This window comes from Portunus trituberculatus, chromosome 48, assembly GCF_017591435.1.
Source record: "Portunus trituberculatus isolate SZX2019 chromosome 48, ASM1759143v1, whole genome shotgun sequence".
Classification (NCBI taxonomy): domain Eukaryota; kingdom Metazoa; phylum Arthropoda; class Malacostraca; order Decapoda; family Portunidae; genus Portunus; species Portunus trituberculatus.
Window position 1 is genome coordinate 16,662,895 of NC_059302.1, and position 17,302 is coordinate 16,680,196.

The 17,302-nt window shown below is 40.6% G+C and overlaps 1 protein-coding gene across 1 annotated transcript; it reads left to right on the forward strand.

The window, feature by feature from the left end:
* Window positions 1–8,331: 8,331 nt before the first annotated feature.
* On the forward strand, window positions 8,332–12,318 carry LOC123498669. Its single transcript, XM_045245999.1, has 2 exons — window positions 8,332–8,742; window positions 9,763–12,318. Exon 2 carries the CDS (start codon window positions 11,013–11,015, stop codon window positions 11,478–11,480), a length of 468 nt encoding a protein of 155 aa, XP_045101934.1. The 5' UTR covers window positions 8,332–8,742; window positions 9,763–11,012; the 3' UTR covers window positions 11,481–12,318.
* The last annotated feature ends 4,984 nt before the right edge of the window (window positions 12,319–17,302 follow it).

Genomic DNA, 17,302 nt, shown 5'->3' on the forward strand with positions numbered 1-17,302 from the left:
TTTTGGTAATTGTTTATGTTTATAATTTCCAATGAACTTATTAAACTTGCTTAGATATGTGTTTTCCTTTCATGAGAATTCCAGATTTCTGGATAACACTTAAAAAAAAAATCATTGCTCTCAAAATTGGCAAATAAATAAAAATATGACTTACAAAAACATTGTGTTTGTATTTACCATTAATATGCAGAAGTAATCCATGTGTAGAGCACCAAACAGGTACAGTACGTACGCATATTACTTTCTTACTGTGCAGTACCCAACGCCAACAAAAAACACCAATCACAACAGTTACAAAACACAGGAATATTACATATTTTCAGCATACTGTTTTATCTCTTTTCAGTACATAAATTATGCATATCAAACACTGTTCTGTATTTCCATATAAATGAAAGAAAATAAAGAATTCAAATGCAAAAAACATATTCTGTGAAACTTTAATTATTTTTTTCCTGATTTTAATTGGTTTTATTTTTTGGCCTTAAAATCTGGATTTCTGGCCTTTTGAGAGTATTAAGAGCCGAATTAATGGAGTTTGTATATATATATATATATATATATATATATATATATATATATATATATATATATATATATATATATATATATATATATATATATATATATATATATATATATATATATATATATATATATATATCTGTAATTTGGCTTATTTGAACCAATTTGAAAATATTTAACTAAGTAGGTGACATGTAATTTACCAAAGTACATTATAAATAAAGAAAGTACACACACACACACACACACACACACACACACACACAGAACAGTGGACATCTGGAATAGCTTAAGTGAAAGGGTGGTTACTGCAGCCACCATACACATCTTTACAGACAAGCTATATGCATAGCTATAGATATGGAGACAGGCTAATGTGCCATGCTGTACAGCACAACTATAGGTAAATAAACACACACACACACACTACCAATAATGTACTCTAGTACAGTACATATTTACTTCATCCACCTGTGACCCCGTTCAAGCTCCCTTGTATCCAACTTGAGTTGTAAGTATATCATAGAGATATATGTATATTGTACATGTGCTATAACTATCTATAGTTAGTGAGGCAACACACACACACACGTGTGTGTGTGTGTGTAATTCACTGTTTGATCTGCTGCAGTCTCTGACGAGACAGCCAGACATTGCCCATTACGGTGCGATCTGAGAGCTCATTATGTGTAATTTTTTTCACTTCGGTCGCCTGCTGGTCACCCAGCCAGTCTTCCCCATTACGGAGCGAGCTCAGAGCTCATAGACCAATCTTCGGGGTAGGACTGAGACCACAACACACTCCACACACCGGGAAAGCGAGGCCACAACCCCTCGAGTTACATCCCGTACCTATTTACTGCTAGGTGAACAGGGGCCACACATTAAGAGGCTTGCCCATTTGCCTCGCCGTGTGTGTGTGTGTGTGTGTGTCGCCTCCCTAATTATAAATAGTTATCGCACATGTACAATATACATATATCTCTATGATATAACTCAAGTTGGATACAAGGGAGCTAGAACGGGGTCACAGGTAGATGAAGTAAATATGTACTGTACTAGAGTACATTATTGATAGTGTGTGTGTGTGTGTGGAGGAAGGAACTCAAAGCGATTATTCAAATCGTGGCGCTGTTTGTTTACCAAGGCGTTAGTTTGCGGTTCACTCAATGGATGGCGATGTTATCCACTATTCTAGCGGTATCTGGCATCTTTACTGGCGACACGAATTTCTTATGGTGAATGGCAATCTTTCCAGTCTTGTTTTATCTATAGTTTTTGATGAGAAGGCCAACGAGTATAGATAACTATGAGAGGAAAGCTTGAAAATACTGCGTCATTAAGTTAGATTGTGGTGGATGGCAACAACGAGTATAAATACTATGAGAGGAAAGCTCGCTAGTGTTCAAGAGTAAATGAGGCGTGCGCCTTGTGGTTGCCAGTTAGCTTATTTCACACCAACTCCACCTATGATCGAATGCAAACAACTCTCAAACCGCGTGCTTTGAAACTCGTCTCAGTGCTACCACTGCCTGGTTGTGGTATTTCATATCGTATGGTTATCTGAACTACTGATTGTTACTGATTGATGACATGCTCATCACATATATTGACTTTCAACTCTGCTTAATTAGGTACCGCTACTCCTATTAACTCTTCTTTCTGCTATTAGAGGTTACTGTAGGCATGTATATATTATATATTTAACAAACAGTAGGACAAAAAATAACCAGCAAGACCATGAGGGAATAATAAATTTTTAGGTGCATATGATAGTATATGGAAATCCTATTCTCACTGTATAAACAATTGCTCACTGTTCCAAGTAAAGAAAATGTTCACTTCATACAAAGGCTTATAACATCAGTAAAGAAGTAAAAAATATCTAATATACACATGGCCAAAGGTACATACACAGTATGTGTGTATGTACCTTTCTTTTATGTGTTGAATCAAGACATAATAAAGGTAGCAGAAAAAAAAAAATGGTTTATTTATTTATTTTTTTATTTCATGTTTAGTATCTAAATATGATATTCAAACAATAATGAATACTTAAATGTAATAATCATGCTGTGTCTCATCATAATTGTTGTTATCATTGTTCTTAAAATGTTGAAGAGAAAACTATAAGTCAGGGTACTCCAGTCTCAATCCTAATGATGAAAACTGTAAGGGAAATTGTGTCTTACATGATAAAGGTGGTCTCAGGGATAGTCCTACACCAAGGGCAGATGGGATCAGGAGACAGACGTAGGCAGTACAAGTGTGCGGCGAGTGTTGTGTGTCCCACGCGGATGCGGACGATGGCGACCACTTGCAAGGGGTGAGCAGCTGGGAGAGCTGATATTTAAGTGATTAGTAATACAAATATTTATGAAAATTTAAAACACTACATTACATTTTCGATTTGAAAACATATGTTTACATTTATCAGTTTCGTATACTACCACATATGTTATGTAGGAAGAGAAAATTAAATATTTCAGGGATCTCAAGTCGAAAGTAAGCGACGACGAGTCCCTCTAGAAGGGAATGAAAACACTACTATACTTGCCATCCACCACAATCTAACTTAATGACGCAGTATTTTCAAGCTTTCCTCTCATAGTTATCTATACTCGTTGGATGGCAAGTATAGTAGTGTTTTCATTCCCTTCTAGAGGGACTCGTCGTCGCTCACTTTCGACTTGAGATCCCTGAAATATTTAATTTTCTCTTCCTACATAACATATGTGGTAGTATACGAAATTGATAAATGTAAACATATGTTTTCAAATCGAAAATGTAATGTAGTGTTTTAAATTTTCAGTAAATATTTGTATTACTGATCACTGAAATATCATCTCTCCCAGCTGTTCACCCCTTGCAAGTGGTCGCCATCGTCTGCATCCGCGTGGGACACACAACACTCGCCGCACACTTGTACTGCCTACGTCTGTCTCCTGATCCCATCTGCCCTTGGTGTAGGACTATCCCTGAGACCATTGAGCATTTCCTGCTCTACTGCCCACGCTTCCACCCCCCACTGCACTGCATTACGTTCTTGGCTCTCTGCCCTGGGCATCGACCTGCTTACCCTCCTGGCGGCCTCAGGTGTCCATCCCTCCCGGCAATCTGCTGTCCTTCGCCTTACCTGTGCCTTCTTGAGGAAGACCGGCCAGCTATCGCGCCTGTGATATCCACACAGGACTACTCCAGGGCTCATAAGGATTTAAAGATCTTCGCGGCCCTGACAACAACAACAACAACATCCCTTTCAAGTCCTTAACAACATATTGCAGCAATTATAAGAAATGAAGATTTCACGAGGGCCGACGTGTATCCTGTGCCACTCAAACAAAGGCACACATCCACACCTATCACTCCATCATTTACCAAAGGAGGAACAGAGGTACTGTACTATGCTGCAAAGTGATATAAAAATAAACTTAAATCCCTGTTATTTGTTTTGTGAGGTGTGTACCAGTATCTCATTGTTCATGTTAGGAGAATGGGAAAGAACGACTCCGAGGAGGGAAAGGTGTCACGTTTAGAGGGAAATTCACAGTATTGCCTTATAAACTATCTACATGGGGCTTCTTTCACCCGCCAACAAATGGATAAATATATAAAAAAAATTCTATCAAGTTATTGATTATTTTTTGCCAGCTATAGTGGGTGTTCCAATTGCTAGTGATCAGTAGTTTTATCAGATGAGGTAAACAAAATTATTGTGAGACTGGTGTAAGATTAAAAAAAAAAAAAAGACTATGTAGTGCTTTCACCTGTATGAAGTAGCAAACACAAAGGTAAGCTTAGGTGTTGCACACAAACACTCTGCCTATATTTTTGATAAATGCTAATTTCCATGGGGTTTAACTGCCTTGAGTGTCTTTAGAGTAGAGAAGATGATAAAAAAGAAAATGCAGAACTAAAGAGATGCTTAAGTAAGGAACTTAATTTTATTGAACAGGTATTTATTCATTACTTGTATTTCATTATTAATGTTATTAATTATCTTCAATTCATGACATTTGGTGTAGTTTGAAATGAAAAGTGTGTGACTCATGTCAAACACACACACACACACACACACACACACACACACACACACACACACAGGTACATACATATATATATATATATATATATATATATATATATATATATATATATATATATATATATATATATATATATGATAATGTGTTTTTATGGTATATATTTACACACACACACACACACACACACACACACACACACACACACATATATATATATATATATATATATATATATATATATATATATATATATATATATATATATACTTTTAACTCTACATGTCTTATTTTTTTTCAAAGTAATTCCTTTGGAAGAGAAGGGTTAAGACACATTTCAGTTGGCTCTCCCACCTTGTTATTATTTTCTCAGAGCCTTTTTTTTGTTTGTGTCTTTCCTCAGGTTAACACCTTTATCATGTAAGACACAGTTTCCTTACAGTTTTCATCATTAGGATTGAGACTGGAGTACCCTGACTTATAGTTTTCTCTTCAACATTTTAAGAACAATGATAACAACAATTATGATGAGACACAGCATGATTATTACATTTAAGTATTCATTATTGTTTGAATATCATATTTAGATACTAAACATGAAATAAAAAAAAAATAAATAAATAAACCAGTGTTTTTTTTCTGCTACCTTTATTATGTCTTGATTCAACACATAAAAGAAAGGTACATACACACATACTGTGTATGTACCTTTGGCCATGTGTATATTAGATATTTTTACTTCTTTACTGATGTTATAAGCCTTTGTATGAAGTGAACATTTTCTTTACTTGGAACAGTGAGCAATTGTTTATACAGTGAGAATAGGATTTTCATATACTATCATATGCACCTAAAAATTTATTATTCCCTCATGGTCTTGCTGGTTATTTTTTGTCCTACTATTTGTTAAATATATAATATATACATGCCTACAGTAACCTCTAATAGCAGAAAGAAGAATTAATAAGAGTAGCGGTACCTAATTAAGCAGAGTTGAAAGTCAATATATGTGATGAGCATGTCATCAATCAGTAACAATCAGTAGTTCAGATAACCATACGATATGAAATACCACAACCAGGCAGTGGTAGCACTGAGACGAGTTTCAAAGCACGCGGTTTGAGAGTTGTTTGCATTCGATCATAGGTGGCGTTGGTGTGAAATAAGCTAACTGGCAACCACAAGGCGCACGCCTCATTTACTCTTGAACACTTGCGAGCTTTCCTCTCATAGTATTTATACTCGTTGGAGAAGGCCGTGGATGAGGAGGTCTTCTCCTCGCAGGCACGACGTTCGTTTTGCCGGCGTGAGGTACGATATCTTGGGAACTTCCCCGTTTCGTCATGTTGGGACATTTCTTCACAGAGGCGAGGTCCTGAGGTAGCTGCGAGGACAAGAGCCTTAAGTCCTCGCCCTACCTCCTCACTTCTCGCCCCTACAAGCTGTACCTGTGCCAACTTGTACGTAAATTAAACACAAAGGAGGAAGAATAGTGATTTCCTGTGACTGGGGAACCTGGGAGGAAAAGGAGTGGCCCACCTATACTCACACACCGAGTCCAGTCTCACTCAGGGAAATAGGTCCATGTTGTGCAGCCTTGGAAAGGCCGACGGCACAACAATATATATATATATATATATATATATATATATATATATATATATATATATATATATATATATATATATATATATATATATATATATATATATATATATATATATATATATATATATATATATATATATATATATATATATATATATATATATATATATATATATATATATATATATATATATATATATATATATATATATATATTGCTGCGACTCTCCTTCAGCTTCTTCAGGAGGACGCCTCACAATTTTCTCGGAATTCGGGGCGTGTGTGTCGGGGAGAAGGACTTCACCTCTGCTCTGGGTGGCGCGGCGCGGCTGGGGTGGTGAGGCGGGCAGATTGCTCTCTCAGGCCTGGCTGTCTGCTGCTATAGCACCCACTCCTCACTCTCACACAGAGTGAGGAGAAGGAAACATATATATATATATATATATATATATATATATATATATATATATATATATATATATATATATATATATATATATATATATATATATATATATATATATATATATATATATATATATATATATATATATATATATATATATATATATATATATATATATATATATATATATATATATATATATATATATATATATATATATATATATATATATATATATATATATATTGCTGCGACCCTCCTTCAGCTTCTTCAGGGAGGGGACGCCTCACAATTTTCTCGGAATTCGGGGCGTGTGTGTCGGGGGAGAAGGACTTCACCTCTGCTCTGGGTGGCGCGGCGCGGCTGGGGTGGTGAGGCGGGCAGATCGCTCTCTCAGGCCTGGCTGTCTGCTGCTATAGCACCCACTCCTCACTCTCACACAGAGTGAGGAGAAGGAAACACTTCTTCCTTATTTCTCTATATTACAGCAACTATACACGAGTCACCGGGAATAGTTGGCGGCGGCACACAGGACGGAGCAGGGGGCGGCAACAAAGTACGGGTAACACTTTGTTAGTTAGTCAGGCATTTCACTGTCTCCCTGTCTCGTTCACTCCCTGACTGCTTCCCAGAGTACGACATGTTCCTTAGAGGTCTCTCGCTACACTCCCTAGTCCTCTGTCCTCATCGGTGCCACAAAGTGGCCCACAAACCACGCCTCCTGTGCCGTCGCACCTGCCAGGCAATGTCCTTACGAGTCTATTTCAGCTTATTAGGTAACGCTATCTACCTTAACCGCTAATTACCAATATATCCCTGATAATGCTGGCTACAAGCAATTCACACATGCATGCATTTATTTACACGGTACCGTATGACAATTATCCCAGGGCTGGCCAGTGTCCTCATCCATACACATACACACACACACACACACACTTATCTCCCCGTGACCTCCGGGGTCACATCTCCGTCATGGAGGCCTAGCTCAGCGTCCCTTCCATTAAGGTGTCACAGTTTCATAAACACGAGCAACCAACACCTCGCTCACCCTTTAACTAAAGTCTGCACATATGTACTCATATGTACAGTACTACCCATATGTACTCTTATGACGCTGCTCCACACTCACACAGGCACACGTACATATCTGGGGGTCTGCTGCAATACACCTTCGCAACACTATATATATATATATATATATATATATATATATATATATATATATATATATATATATATATATATATATATATATATATATATATATATATATATATATATATATATATATATATATATATATATATATATATATATATGTATATATATATATATATATATATATATATATATATATATATATATATATATATATATATATATATATATATATATATATATATATATATATATATATATATATATATATATATATATATATATATATATATATATATATATATATATATATATATATATTATTCCATACGGTTCTGTTCTAGTTTCGTACAATAAACTCTCATTGGTTTTGGCCACCCTTAGGTTGTTGTTCTTACTATTTATAACATTTTCAGTAAGTACACTACCTCCGGCAAATGAATAATAATGCTGCAACAGGTCCAGGAATGTGCGATGCACGGTCTGTATATCTGGACCGTGGTGCGGTGTTCGGCGATATGGGCCGCTGCGTTGGCAGCAAAGGCCTTTCTTGCATAAAGGCGAATCTTAAAAAAAAAAAAAAAAAAAAAGGTGTTCGGCGAGTTTTCTTTTAAGTCCCGCAAGCTGCGGCAAGCCACGGAGCTCCATCACACTCGAAAATGAGCAGAGTACACTGACTTGTTTTTGTTTATAGCTGGGGTTTGTGGGTAACTGCTGAATAGGATTCTTATTGTGTCTATAGTTCTTTTGTCCAATGATGTGCCACCACCACGAGCTGCGCTAATGGGAATTTGCTATATGTAGGCGGGGCACAGCTGGGCAGACAGGTGCACAGAGAGATCTGTGTACGCAGTTCAGCCATGGCCACCATTGACATTAGCTATAAAGGTTGCGAATTTGATTACCGGGAAATCATCGCTCCTGCTGACCCCGTGGAGTACAGTGAACTTAACGACAACCGAGAAGAGGACCAGCCAGGACCTTCATCCTTTCATTAAGGTATTGTAAGATATTGGTAGAGAAGCTATAAGAGAAATGGTGTCGAGGGGGGAAGCAGCCCCAAAGCAAGGATACGGTAGGTTAGGTTTATGTTAGGGGTAGGTTAGTGTTCTAGGGAGGGTGCGGGGGGGTGCAGCTCCCGAGGTAGGATACGTTAGGTTAGGTTTATGTTAGGGTTAGGTTAGTGTTTTTAGGGGGGGTGCGGGGGGTCGCAGCTCCCCTGGCTAATATAGGTTAGGGTTAGGTTAGTGTCTATGGGGAGGGGGTGCGGGAGGGGCGCAGCTCCCCCGGCTAGAAAATGTTAGGTTAGGTTTGTTAGGGTTAGGTTAGTGTCCTAGGGGAGGGGGTGCGGGGGACCTAAACCCCCGCCAAGAATGCGCTAGGGTAGGTTTATGTAAGGGTTAGGTTAGTGTCCTACAGGGGGAAAGTTATGTAATGTAAAACTTCCCTACATTCAAGGAAATATCCTTAGAATTAGAGAAATTCTTCAAATACATAGGGAAATTTCCTTATATTTTTCAAAAACCCATATAGCACTCATATATGTCTCCCCCCACCTTAAACCCCCGATTCTCCAAAGGCCCCCAAGCTTGTTGGAGGGGTTGGGGGGTGATGGTAGAGATAGAGGATATTGTATTAAACAAAAAATTTACCGTAAATACTTAAACAATATACATATGTAAATAAAAGTATGAAAGTGTGTATGATTTCAGTCTTGCGCGATCTGATGTGAATACTTTCCCTATGCAATACGTAGTGACGCTATGTAGCCACCCTGACAAAGGACAATAGTTTTGAGATAGAAGTAGGATCCCTGTGTGAATGAAGTATTTATGAAAACCTACGTAAGTGTGTATATAATGTTAATATTTAAGATAAACGTAAAAATTGAAAAAAAAAAAAAATAAAATAAATGAACAAATAAAAAATAAATGTTTATTGAAATCTAAGGAAGTTTGAATTGTATAAGAATAAATAAATCATTAAATATGGCCTTATACTCATGTCTTTTCCCACCAGTCCTGTGAGGACAGGACGTTGCTCTAGGGTTCTTCAACCTTGTTCTCGACGCTCGTCTGCCAACCACTCTTCCTATGATGACAAGACGTTGCTGAGGAGCTTGCTTCTGCTGCAGTTCTTCCTGCGGACAAGACGCTGTGAGATGAGTCCCTCCACTCGCCACTACCTGCCACTGTCATTTCACTTCACTTGTATATAATGGTGTAATGAAAGTACTCTGTGTGCCACTTTGTGCAGTATTACTTTTGTGCCAGTAAACTAAAGAAATGGTGCCAAGTGTTTCCTGTTATCCTGCCTCTCTGAGTCTGCCTGAGTCTGGGTGTGTGTTTGTGCCTCGCTTCCCTTTGCTAGCCACGAATCTTTGCCTAGAAGTATCCCTGTGTTTGTTGCCGTCCCGTCCTGTGCTTTCCTGGGCTGCCGCTGTGGTAAGTGTGTTCCTGTCGCGGTTGTGGAGGCTGTGAGGACGTGAGGGCGGTGTGACAGTTGGTGTCAGGAGCTGTGGGATTAAGTTTGGCTCGCGAGGTTGCCGGGTACGAGTGCACCATGGCAGATTCAGGTGCGAGAGGCAGTGAGAGGCCGGAAGGCAGTGAGCCAGATTGGAAAAGGCTGGAAAACTTGGTCGCTGGGATGGTTGTGCAAATTAACAAAATGGCACAGGAAACAAGGGAAATTAAACAGGACATAAGTGCAGTAGTGGTGCAAATGGGCCTGGTGCAAAAGAAGATGCAGGCAGCAGTCGGGGAAGCAAGACAGTTCACCTTGGAACACGACAAGAGGCTGCAGCAGGACCTGTCGAAAGAGTTCAAGGAAGAACTGGTGGCAGTGAGACAACACACTGAAGTCGTCAAGAGCAAGGTGGACGGCTGCCTGTGTCCCCTGGTGGTGGACATTGGTGCGGCAAAGACCATTGTCAGGGAATAAATAGTGGCAGCTCAAGATCTCCCTGTGTTAGACCGGCAGCTGTGTGGCGTGACTGGCCACTGTACGATGCTACGAGGCCCCGTGATGTCTACGATCATGGTGGGTGGCGTTGAGAAGCTACCAGTATTCGTGGCCAACATGAGGAACCCTGTCTGTTGGGGCTGGATTTCCTGGTTCAGAGTGCAGCATGTGTGGACCTTGGAAGGATGCAGATGGGGAAACGGTACCACTGTTCCTCGAGGATGCTGCTGAACAGGTGGAGAGCCCTGTGACGAGTTCAAATATCGAGGACAAGAGGCTGGAGCTGCACTGCCGAGTCATGAGGGAAGATGACGTTGCAGATGCCACTGTGGCAGCCCGTGGATGCCAGGCAGTGGCAAGTATCTGCGGTGGTGAGGTGGACGAAGGTGCGGGTGAGGCGAGCTCCACGCTACCTCCACATGTGGTGGACTTGGAGGTACATATGTAGCTTTACCAAGCTGATTCCTGAGCAGGTGATGAAGTTGGAGAACTTGCTGATGGAGGACGAGGACGTCTTCAGCCGAGATGCCCAAGACTTTGGCTGTATGTCGCTGGTTCAGCACTCCATCAACACTGCAGGCAGTCTGCAGGTAAAGCAGTCACATAGCCGCGTCCTGCTGGCCAAGAGAGAAATGATGCAGCTGCCTCTGGACTTGGCCACAGATGGCGCCCGAGTGTGTAGTGGTGTTGCAGCAGCGGATGGAGGCCATGTGGCGACAGCTGACAAGCAAGGTGACCCATGTTGTGGATATACATGCTCTTCATGTATCACCTAAGCCTCCAAAGGGGCTGACCAAGCGGCATCGCGGCTCTGCAGAGTCAATAGATTTAGCTCAGCCAAAGCAATCTAAGATTTCTCCGGGTGAACATGACCGCGAGTCCTCCAGGGACCGCTCTGCAATGGTAGCACCAACGGTTTCTGTTCAGCCTTCTGAGACACCCTCTGTCTCAGATCGGGGTTCTTGTGAAGATGGTCTTAGCATGGAGATGTCCGATGATATTATCACAGCCGTCCCTCGTGGACCCACTGTGGCGAAAAGTGCAGTGCAGCCTGACCCTCGTCCTCCGGTGACTGGTAGGAATGGTGATAATTCACATCACTCACCAGTAGGGCGAAAGGCTGCGGTCCAACGACCCGGCACACCTCAACTCCCGGTGTCTTCTCGTCGGTTATTTATTTCTAGTCAGGTGAGTCATGGGCAGACCCTTCAAAAGGCTCGCCCGTCCACTGCACCTAAATAGTCATCTTCAAGCTTCTACAATGGAAATGTAGAGGCCTTCGCACCTCGTGGGGAGAACTTTGAGCTTTACTGTCTGAGTTCTCTCCAGCATGTGTCGCTCTACAAGAAACTATGCTTGGTGATAGTTCTTATTCTAGTCCTCCTGGCTATCGTGCCTTTTATAGCACTCCTTTCCCTGAACAGGGGCACCATGTTGGCACAGCTATCCTAGTCCATCAGGATATACTTATTGTCCCCTTGCAATTTAGTTCTTCTCTACAAGTAGTTGCAGTCAAAGTCTTTCTGGGACGGTCCTACACTATTTGTAGTCTCTATCTCCCTCCTCAGGTTCTTGTCCCCAGAGGAGATCTTGATGGCCTAGTGCATGAGCTGACTCAGCCTTTCCTCTTGTTGGGAGATTTTAACAGCCGTCACCCTTTGTGGGATGAAGGTACTACCAATCTTCGTGGGGTTTTAATTGCTTCTTTTATTGAAGACGAGGGATTGGAGGTTTTAAATACTGGGGATGTTACACATTTCCACTGTCCAACTGGGACTTTTACAGCTCTTGATCTTTCACTTAGTACTTCTAATTCTTTCCTTGATTTTAATTGGCGGGTCCTACCTGATTTGCACGGTAGTGACCACTTTCCTATTTTAATGGAATCTGTGAACTCTGAGCCACAGTCCCGGCCCCCACGCTGGGTTTTAGACAAGGCAGATTGGCCGCAATTCACAGACCTTAGCACTTTCATCCGTCCATTGGCCGACTTTTCTACTTGTTCTGAAGCTGTTGATTATTTTACTGACTTTTTACGTTCAGCAGCGTTTCAGACAGTCCCCAGAACGTCCAGTCGCTTTACTAAGCGTCCTGTTCCTTGGTGGAATGCAGCATGCATCAACGCTGTGAGAGAGAAACGGACGGCTTTCTCTCATCTCCGGCGACATCGTGGGGACCCGCAGTGTCTGGACGCTTTTCGACGCTGCCGTGCTCGAGCCCGCCGCGTTTTGAAGGAGGCACAAAGAGCCTCTTGGAAAGCCTATGTCTCTTCCATTAACGTCCGCACCCCTCTTACGGATGTCTTCAACAAAGTCTGCTGAATTGCTGGGAAGTATTCTGCTCCTTCCTGATGAAGAAATTGATAAGTACTAAAATAAGACCTAGATTGGAATATGCAGGAGTTGTGTGGACCCCCCATTAAAAGAAACACATAAGGAAATTGGAGAGACTGAAAAAATGGCTACAAGAATGGTTCCAGAATTTAAAGGGATGACATATGAGGAGAGACTAAAAGCTATGGATCTACCAACCCTGGAACGGAGAAAAGAGAGAGGGGATCTGATACAAGTTTATAAATTGATTAATGAAATGGATCAAGTGGATAATGATAAACTAATCCTGAGAGAAGAATATGACATTAGAAGCACAAGATCGCATAGTAAGAAACTGAGGAAGGGAAGATGTCTGAGAGATGTTGAAAAATTTAGTTTCCCGCAAAGATGTGTTGGAACAGTTTGAGTGAGGAAATGGTGTCAGCAAAGAGTGTACATAGTTTTAAAGAAAAATTGGATAAGTGTAGATATGGAGACGGGGCCACACGAGCATAAAGCCCAGGCCCTGTAAAACTACAACTAGGTAAATACACACACACACACACACACACACACACACACACACACGATAAGTGTAGATATGGAGACGGGGCCACACGAGCATAAAGCCCAGGCCCTGTAAAACTACAACTAGGTAAATACATACACACACACACACACACACACACACACACACACACACACACACACACACACACACGCCCGGTAGCTCAGTGGTTAGAGCGCTGGCTTCACAAGCCAGATGACCGGGGTTCGATTCCCCGGCCGGGTGGAGATATTTGGGCGTGTCTCCTTTCACGTGTAGCCCCTGTTCACCTAGCAGTGAGTAGGTACGGGATGTAAATCGAGGAGTTGTGACCTTGTTGTCCCGGTGTGTGGTGTGTGCCTGGTCTCAGACCTATCCAAAGATCGGAAATAATGAGCTCTGAGCTCGTTCTGTATGGTAACGTCTGGCTGTCTCGTCAGAGACTGCAGCAGATCAAACAGTGAAACACACACACAGTCTCGGGACGTAAAAGTGATCTCACACGCACAAAGATAATACACTTACAAATAAATAAATAAATAAGATAGAATTGATAAAAGGAATAGAAATAAATAAATATTAATAAATACAAATAAATGTCTGTTGTCTCGCGACGTAAAAGTGATATCACACACACACACACACATACACACACACGCGCTGGCTTCACAAGCCAGAGGACCGGGGTTCGATTCCCCGGCCAGGTGGAGATATTTGGGTGTGTCTCCTTTCACGTGTAGCCCCTGTTCACCTAGCAGTGAGTAGGTACGGGATGTAAATCGAGGAGTTGTGACTTTGTTGTCCCGGTGTGTGATGTGTGCCTGGTGTCAGGCCTATCCGAAGATCGGAAATAATGAGCTCTGAGCTCGTTCCGTAGGGTAATGTCTGGCTGTCTCGTCAGAGACTGCAGCAGATCAAAATATAGTGAAACACATATGCTGTCTGCTGTCACGTGACAGCAAAGTTCTCTCTCTCTTTCTCTCTCTCTCTGACCAATAGCGTGGCTTCATATATGTGACGTCAAATCAGCTGGGTGGAGGAGCTGTGAAGGGGGAGCCGGGAATGGAGGCGAGCGCATGGGACGGCTTCTCGGGGACATTGCCAATATCAATATATCAGTATCATAATTTCATATAAAAAAGGACTGCATTGGTACATTTCAGAATATTGGTAATACCTATAGCAACTTTTTTTGTTGATACTGTACATCCATACTGGCATATTGTCATCACAGCTGATCGCTGCACAGGGGCACTTCACCCCCAGGAAAGCTAATGATTCATGATAATCATTGTCAGGAATATCAGCCTGTAACATCTTGCTGTTAGTTAGATCCTGTTACCATAGCAATGACTGTTCTTTGTTTATTGCAGCTGAAAGGTGCACAAAAGTGTTTGTTAGAGGATATATGCTACAGGGACCTCAGGGTGCATTACAAGTCGCTCTCCCAGATGCAGAATGTATCAGAGGAATGGATTAATCTATTTCACATTGATCCCTTCAGGAACCTGTCCCTCACATAAATTGATATTAAAGTTTTAATTTGTTTAATCATTAGCCAGAAGATGCACCCATCTCTCCTGCTGCTGCTCCCCCAACCCTGCCTTAAATTAATGCAAAAGTACTTAGGGTACCATTTTCAAAGATGGCAGTACCTAGCAGAGCATTTGAGTATACACCTTGTAGGGAAAGGCACCTTTAGGGCTAAAGATGTCTTTTGATGTTCTGAATATGCAGCCTTGGTATTTTGGCATGGCCAACTTAATCTTTTGGCAGTCCCTCACCATTATCTTCTGCATCCTCCATCCAAAAGAGCAAAAGAGGAAAAAAATTATGAAAAGGCTATGGATGGCTAGTATGTAAGCAGGGAAAATAAGACAACTCCAGACAACTACAAAAACTCAAAAAAGAATATCACCCAAAATTTCACTCAGCTTTTGCTTAAATGTTGGCAATGAAGAAGCAGACACAACCTCCTCAGGAAGAGAATTCCAAGGCCCTACAACTCTGGCACAGAAAGATCGTGCTGTTACATCAGTTACATGACGTGGCTTAAAAACTTTTTACTGTGACCTCTAGTGCGGTCATTGCCTACCCTTGTGAACAGGTGAGCAAGGTAAGGACAATAGCCATTCATAATCTTCCAAACCATAATGAGATTTTGGCTTGGAATAACCTTCCTTTAATAGAAAATAAATTTAGAAATGCTAAACACAGCATAAGAGAGGTTTGTCTGTCCACTAATTTCTTTAATCCATCATTGTTGCTCTGATTCTAGAAGTTGAAAGTCATTTACATAACTTTACTACATAGCTTGTATTCCACAAAACATAAATTACGGGGTTCTACAAATTGTACTTTTGAGGATGTTGTTAGCAACACCACTCGCTTTGCAGGAAACTTCTCTTATATGCAATTGAAATTTCAAGGAAGAATTCACTGAACACCCAGGTCTCTAAATTCATCCTTAAGAAGTTAAGGCCCCAAGAAAGACTTCTTCGGTACAACAAGGACACATCATTCTGTATAATAATACTATCCAGTAACTCATCTGATGTGTTAAGTGGAAAAGTAAAATAGAGTTTCAAGTCATCAGCAAACAAGACAACTCCAGAAACTATATGGTTAATATAAATCAAGATCTTACACCCCAACAGAAACTCACAAAGCCATCCAAGCAAGGGGTTAGTTACTCCAATAGAAGAAAGCTTACTAAGTAACATAGCATGATTGACAACATCAAATGCTTTATTATAGTCAAAATAGAGCATAGCCTATTGATTGAAGGCTAACAATCATATGTATAAAGTAAATGATCACTCACAGACAGTGCAGCTCAGAAACCAAATTGTTGTGAACAGAGTAAGGTATTATCTTCTAAGTATTTATATAGATAAGATACTATGATTCTTTCAAGTGATTTAGAACATATAGAAGTCAAACTAATAGGTCTATAATTAGATGGATTTGAGTAATTGCCACTTTTAAACAGGCTAATTTCCAGTCTAGAGGTACCCTCATAGAAGAGATAGCCTTGTTGAAGATAAGGTAGAGGGATTAACATAAGTCAACAGTACACTTATGGAAGACATTGGAAGGTAAACCATTTGGACCACATCCAGGTGAAAACTTAACTTGTAGATATCATCAACAGTCACCTCTCTAAATTAGAAAAGGAAATCAAAGACTTGGAATGGGTAAGGCTCAGGCAAAACACCAACAACAAATACTGATGAGAGTTGATTAGCCAAGAGATTAGCCATAGACAGAGGGTTTATCTGTTTTCTTTTCCTCAAGTAACCATGAAAACATTTCTGATTACCAACAGAAACAAGTGAACATTCATACTTTGCGACAGCCTCACAAATGTTACATTTATACTGCCTACTAGGATTCCTAATATCCAACCATGCCTGAACCACCACAGGGAAATGATGACCATTAGTAGACCTGAGATGCTTGTAATCCCTCCAGGTTGCAATCTTAAGAGACTTGATGATATGAGAAACATTGCCAGCTCATAGAGGGCAAGAAGAACTTGGATACTTAATAGGAATAAATTGCTTAAAAGAATCAGTCAAAACATGAACAAATTTACTATAACATTCTTATACATTACACACTAAAAATTCAAGATCCCAATCAATTTGGACAAATTATCACTCAAAGAATTAAAATTACCAAGAAAACTAGTACAAGCATGAGTTTTCACTCCTCAGAAGTGGTGGAGTTACTGGAG

What these genes read in the sequence shown, in the direction of transcription:
- LOC123498669 (XM_045245999.1), top strand. Translation starts at nt 11,013, where the DNA reads ATGACGTTGCAGATGCCACTGTGGCAGCCCGTGGATGCCAGGCAGTGG.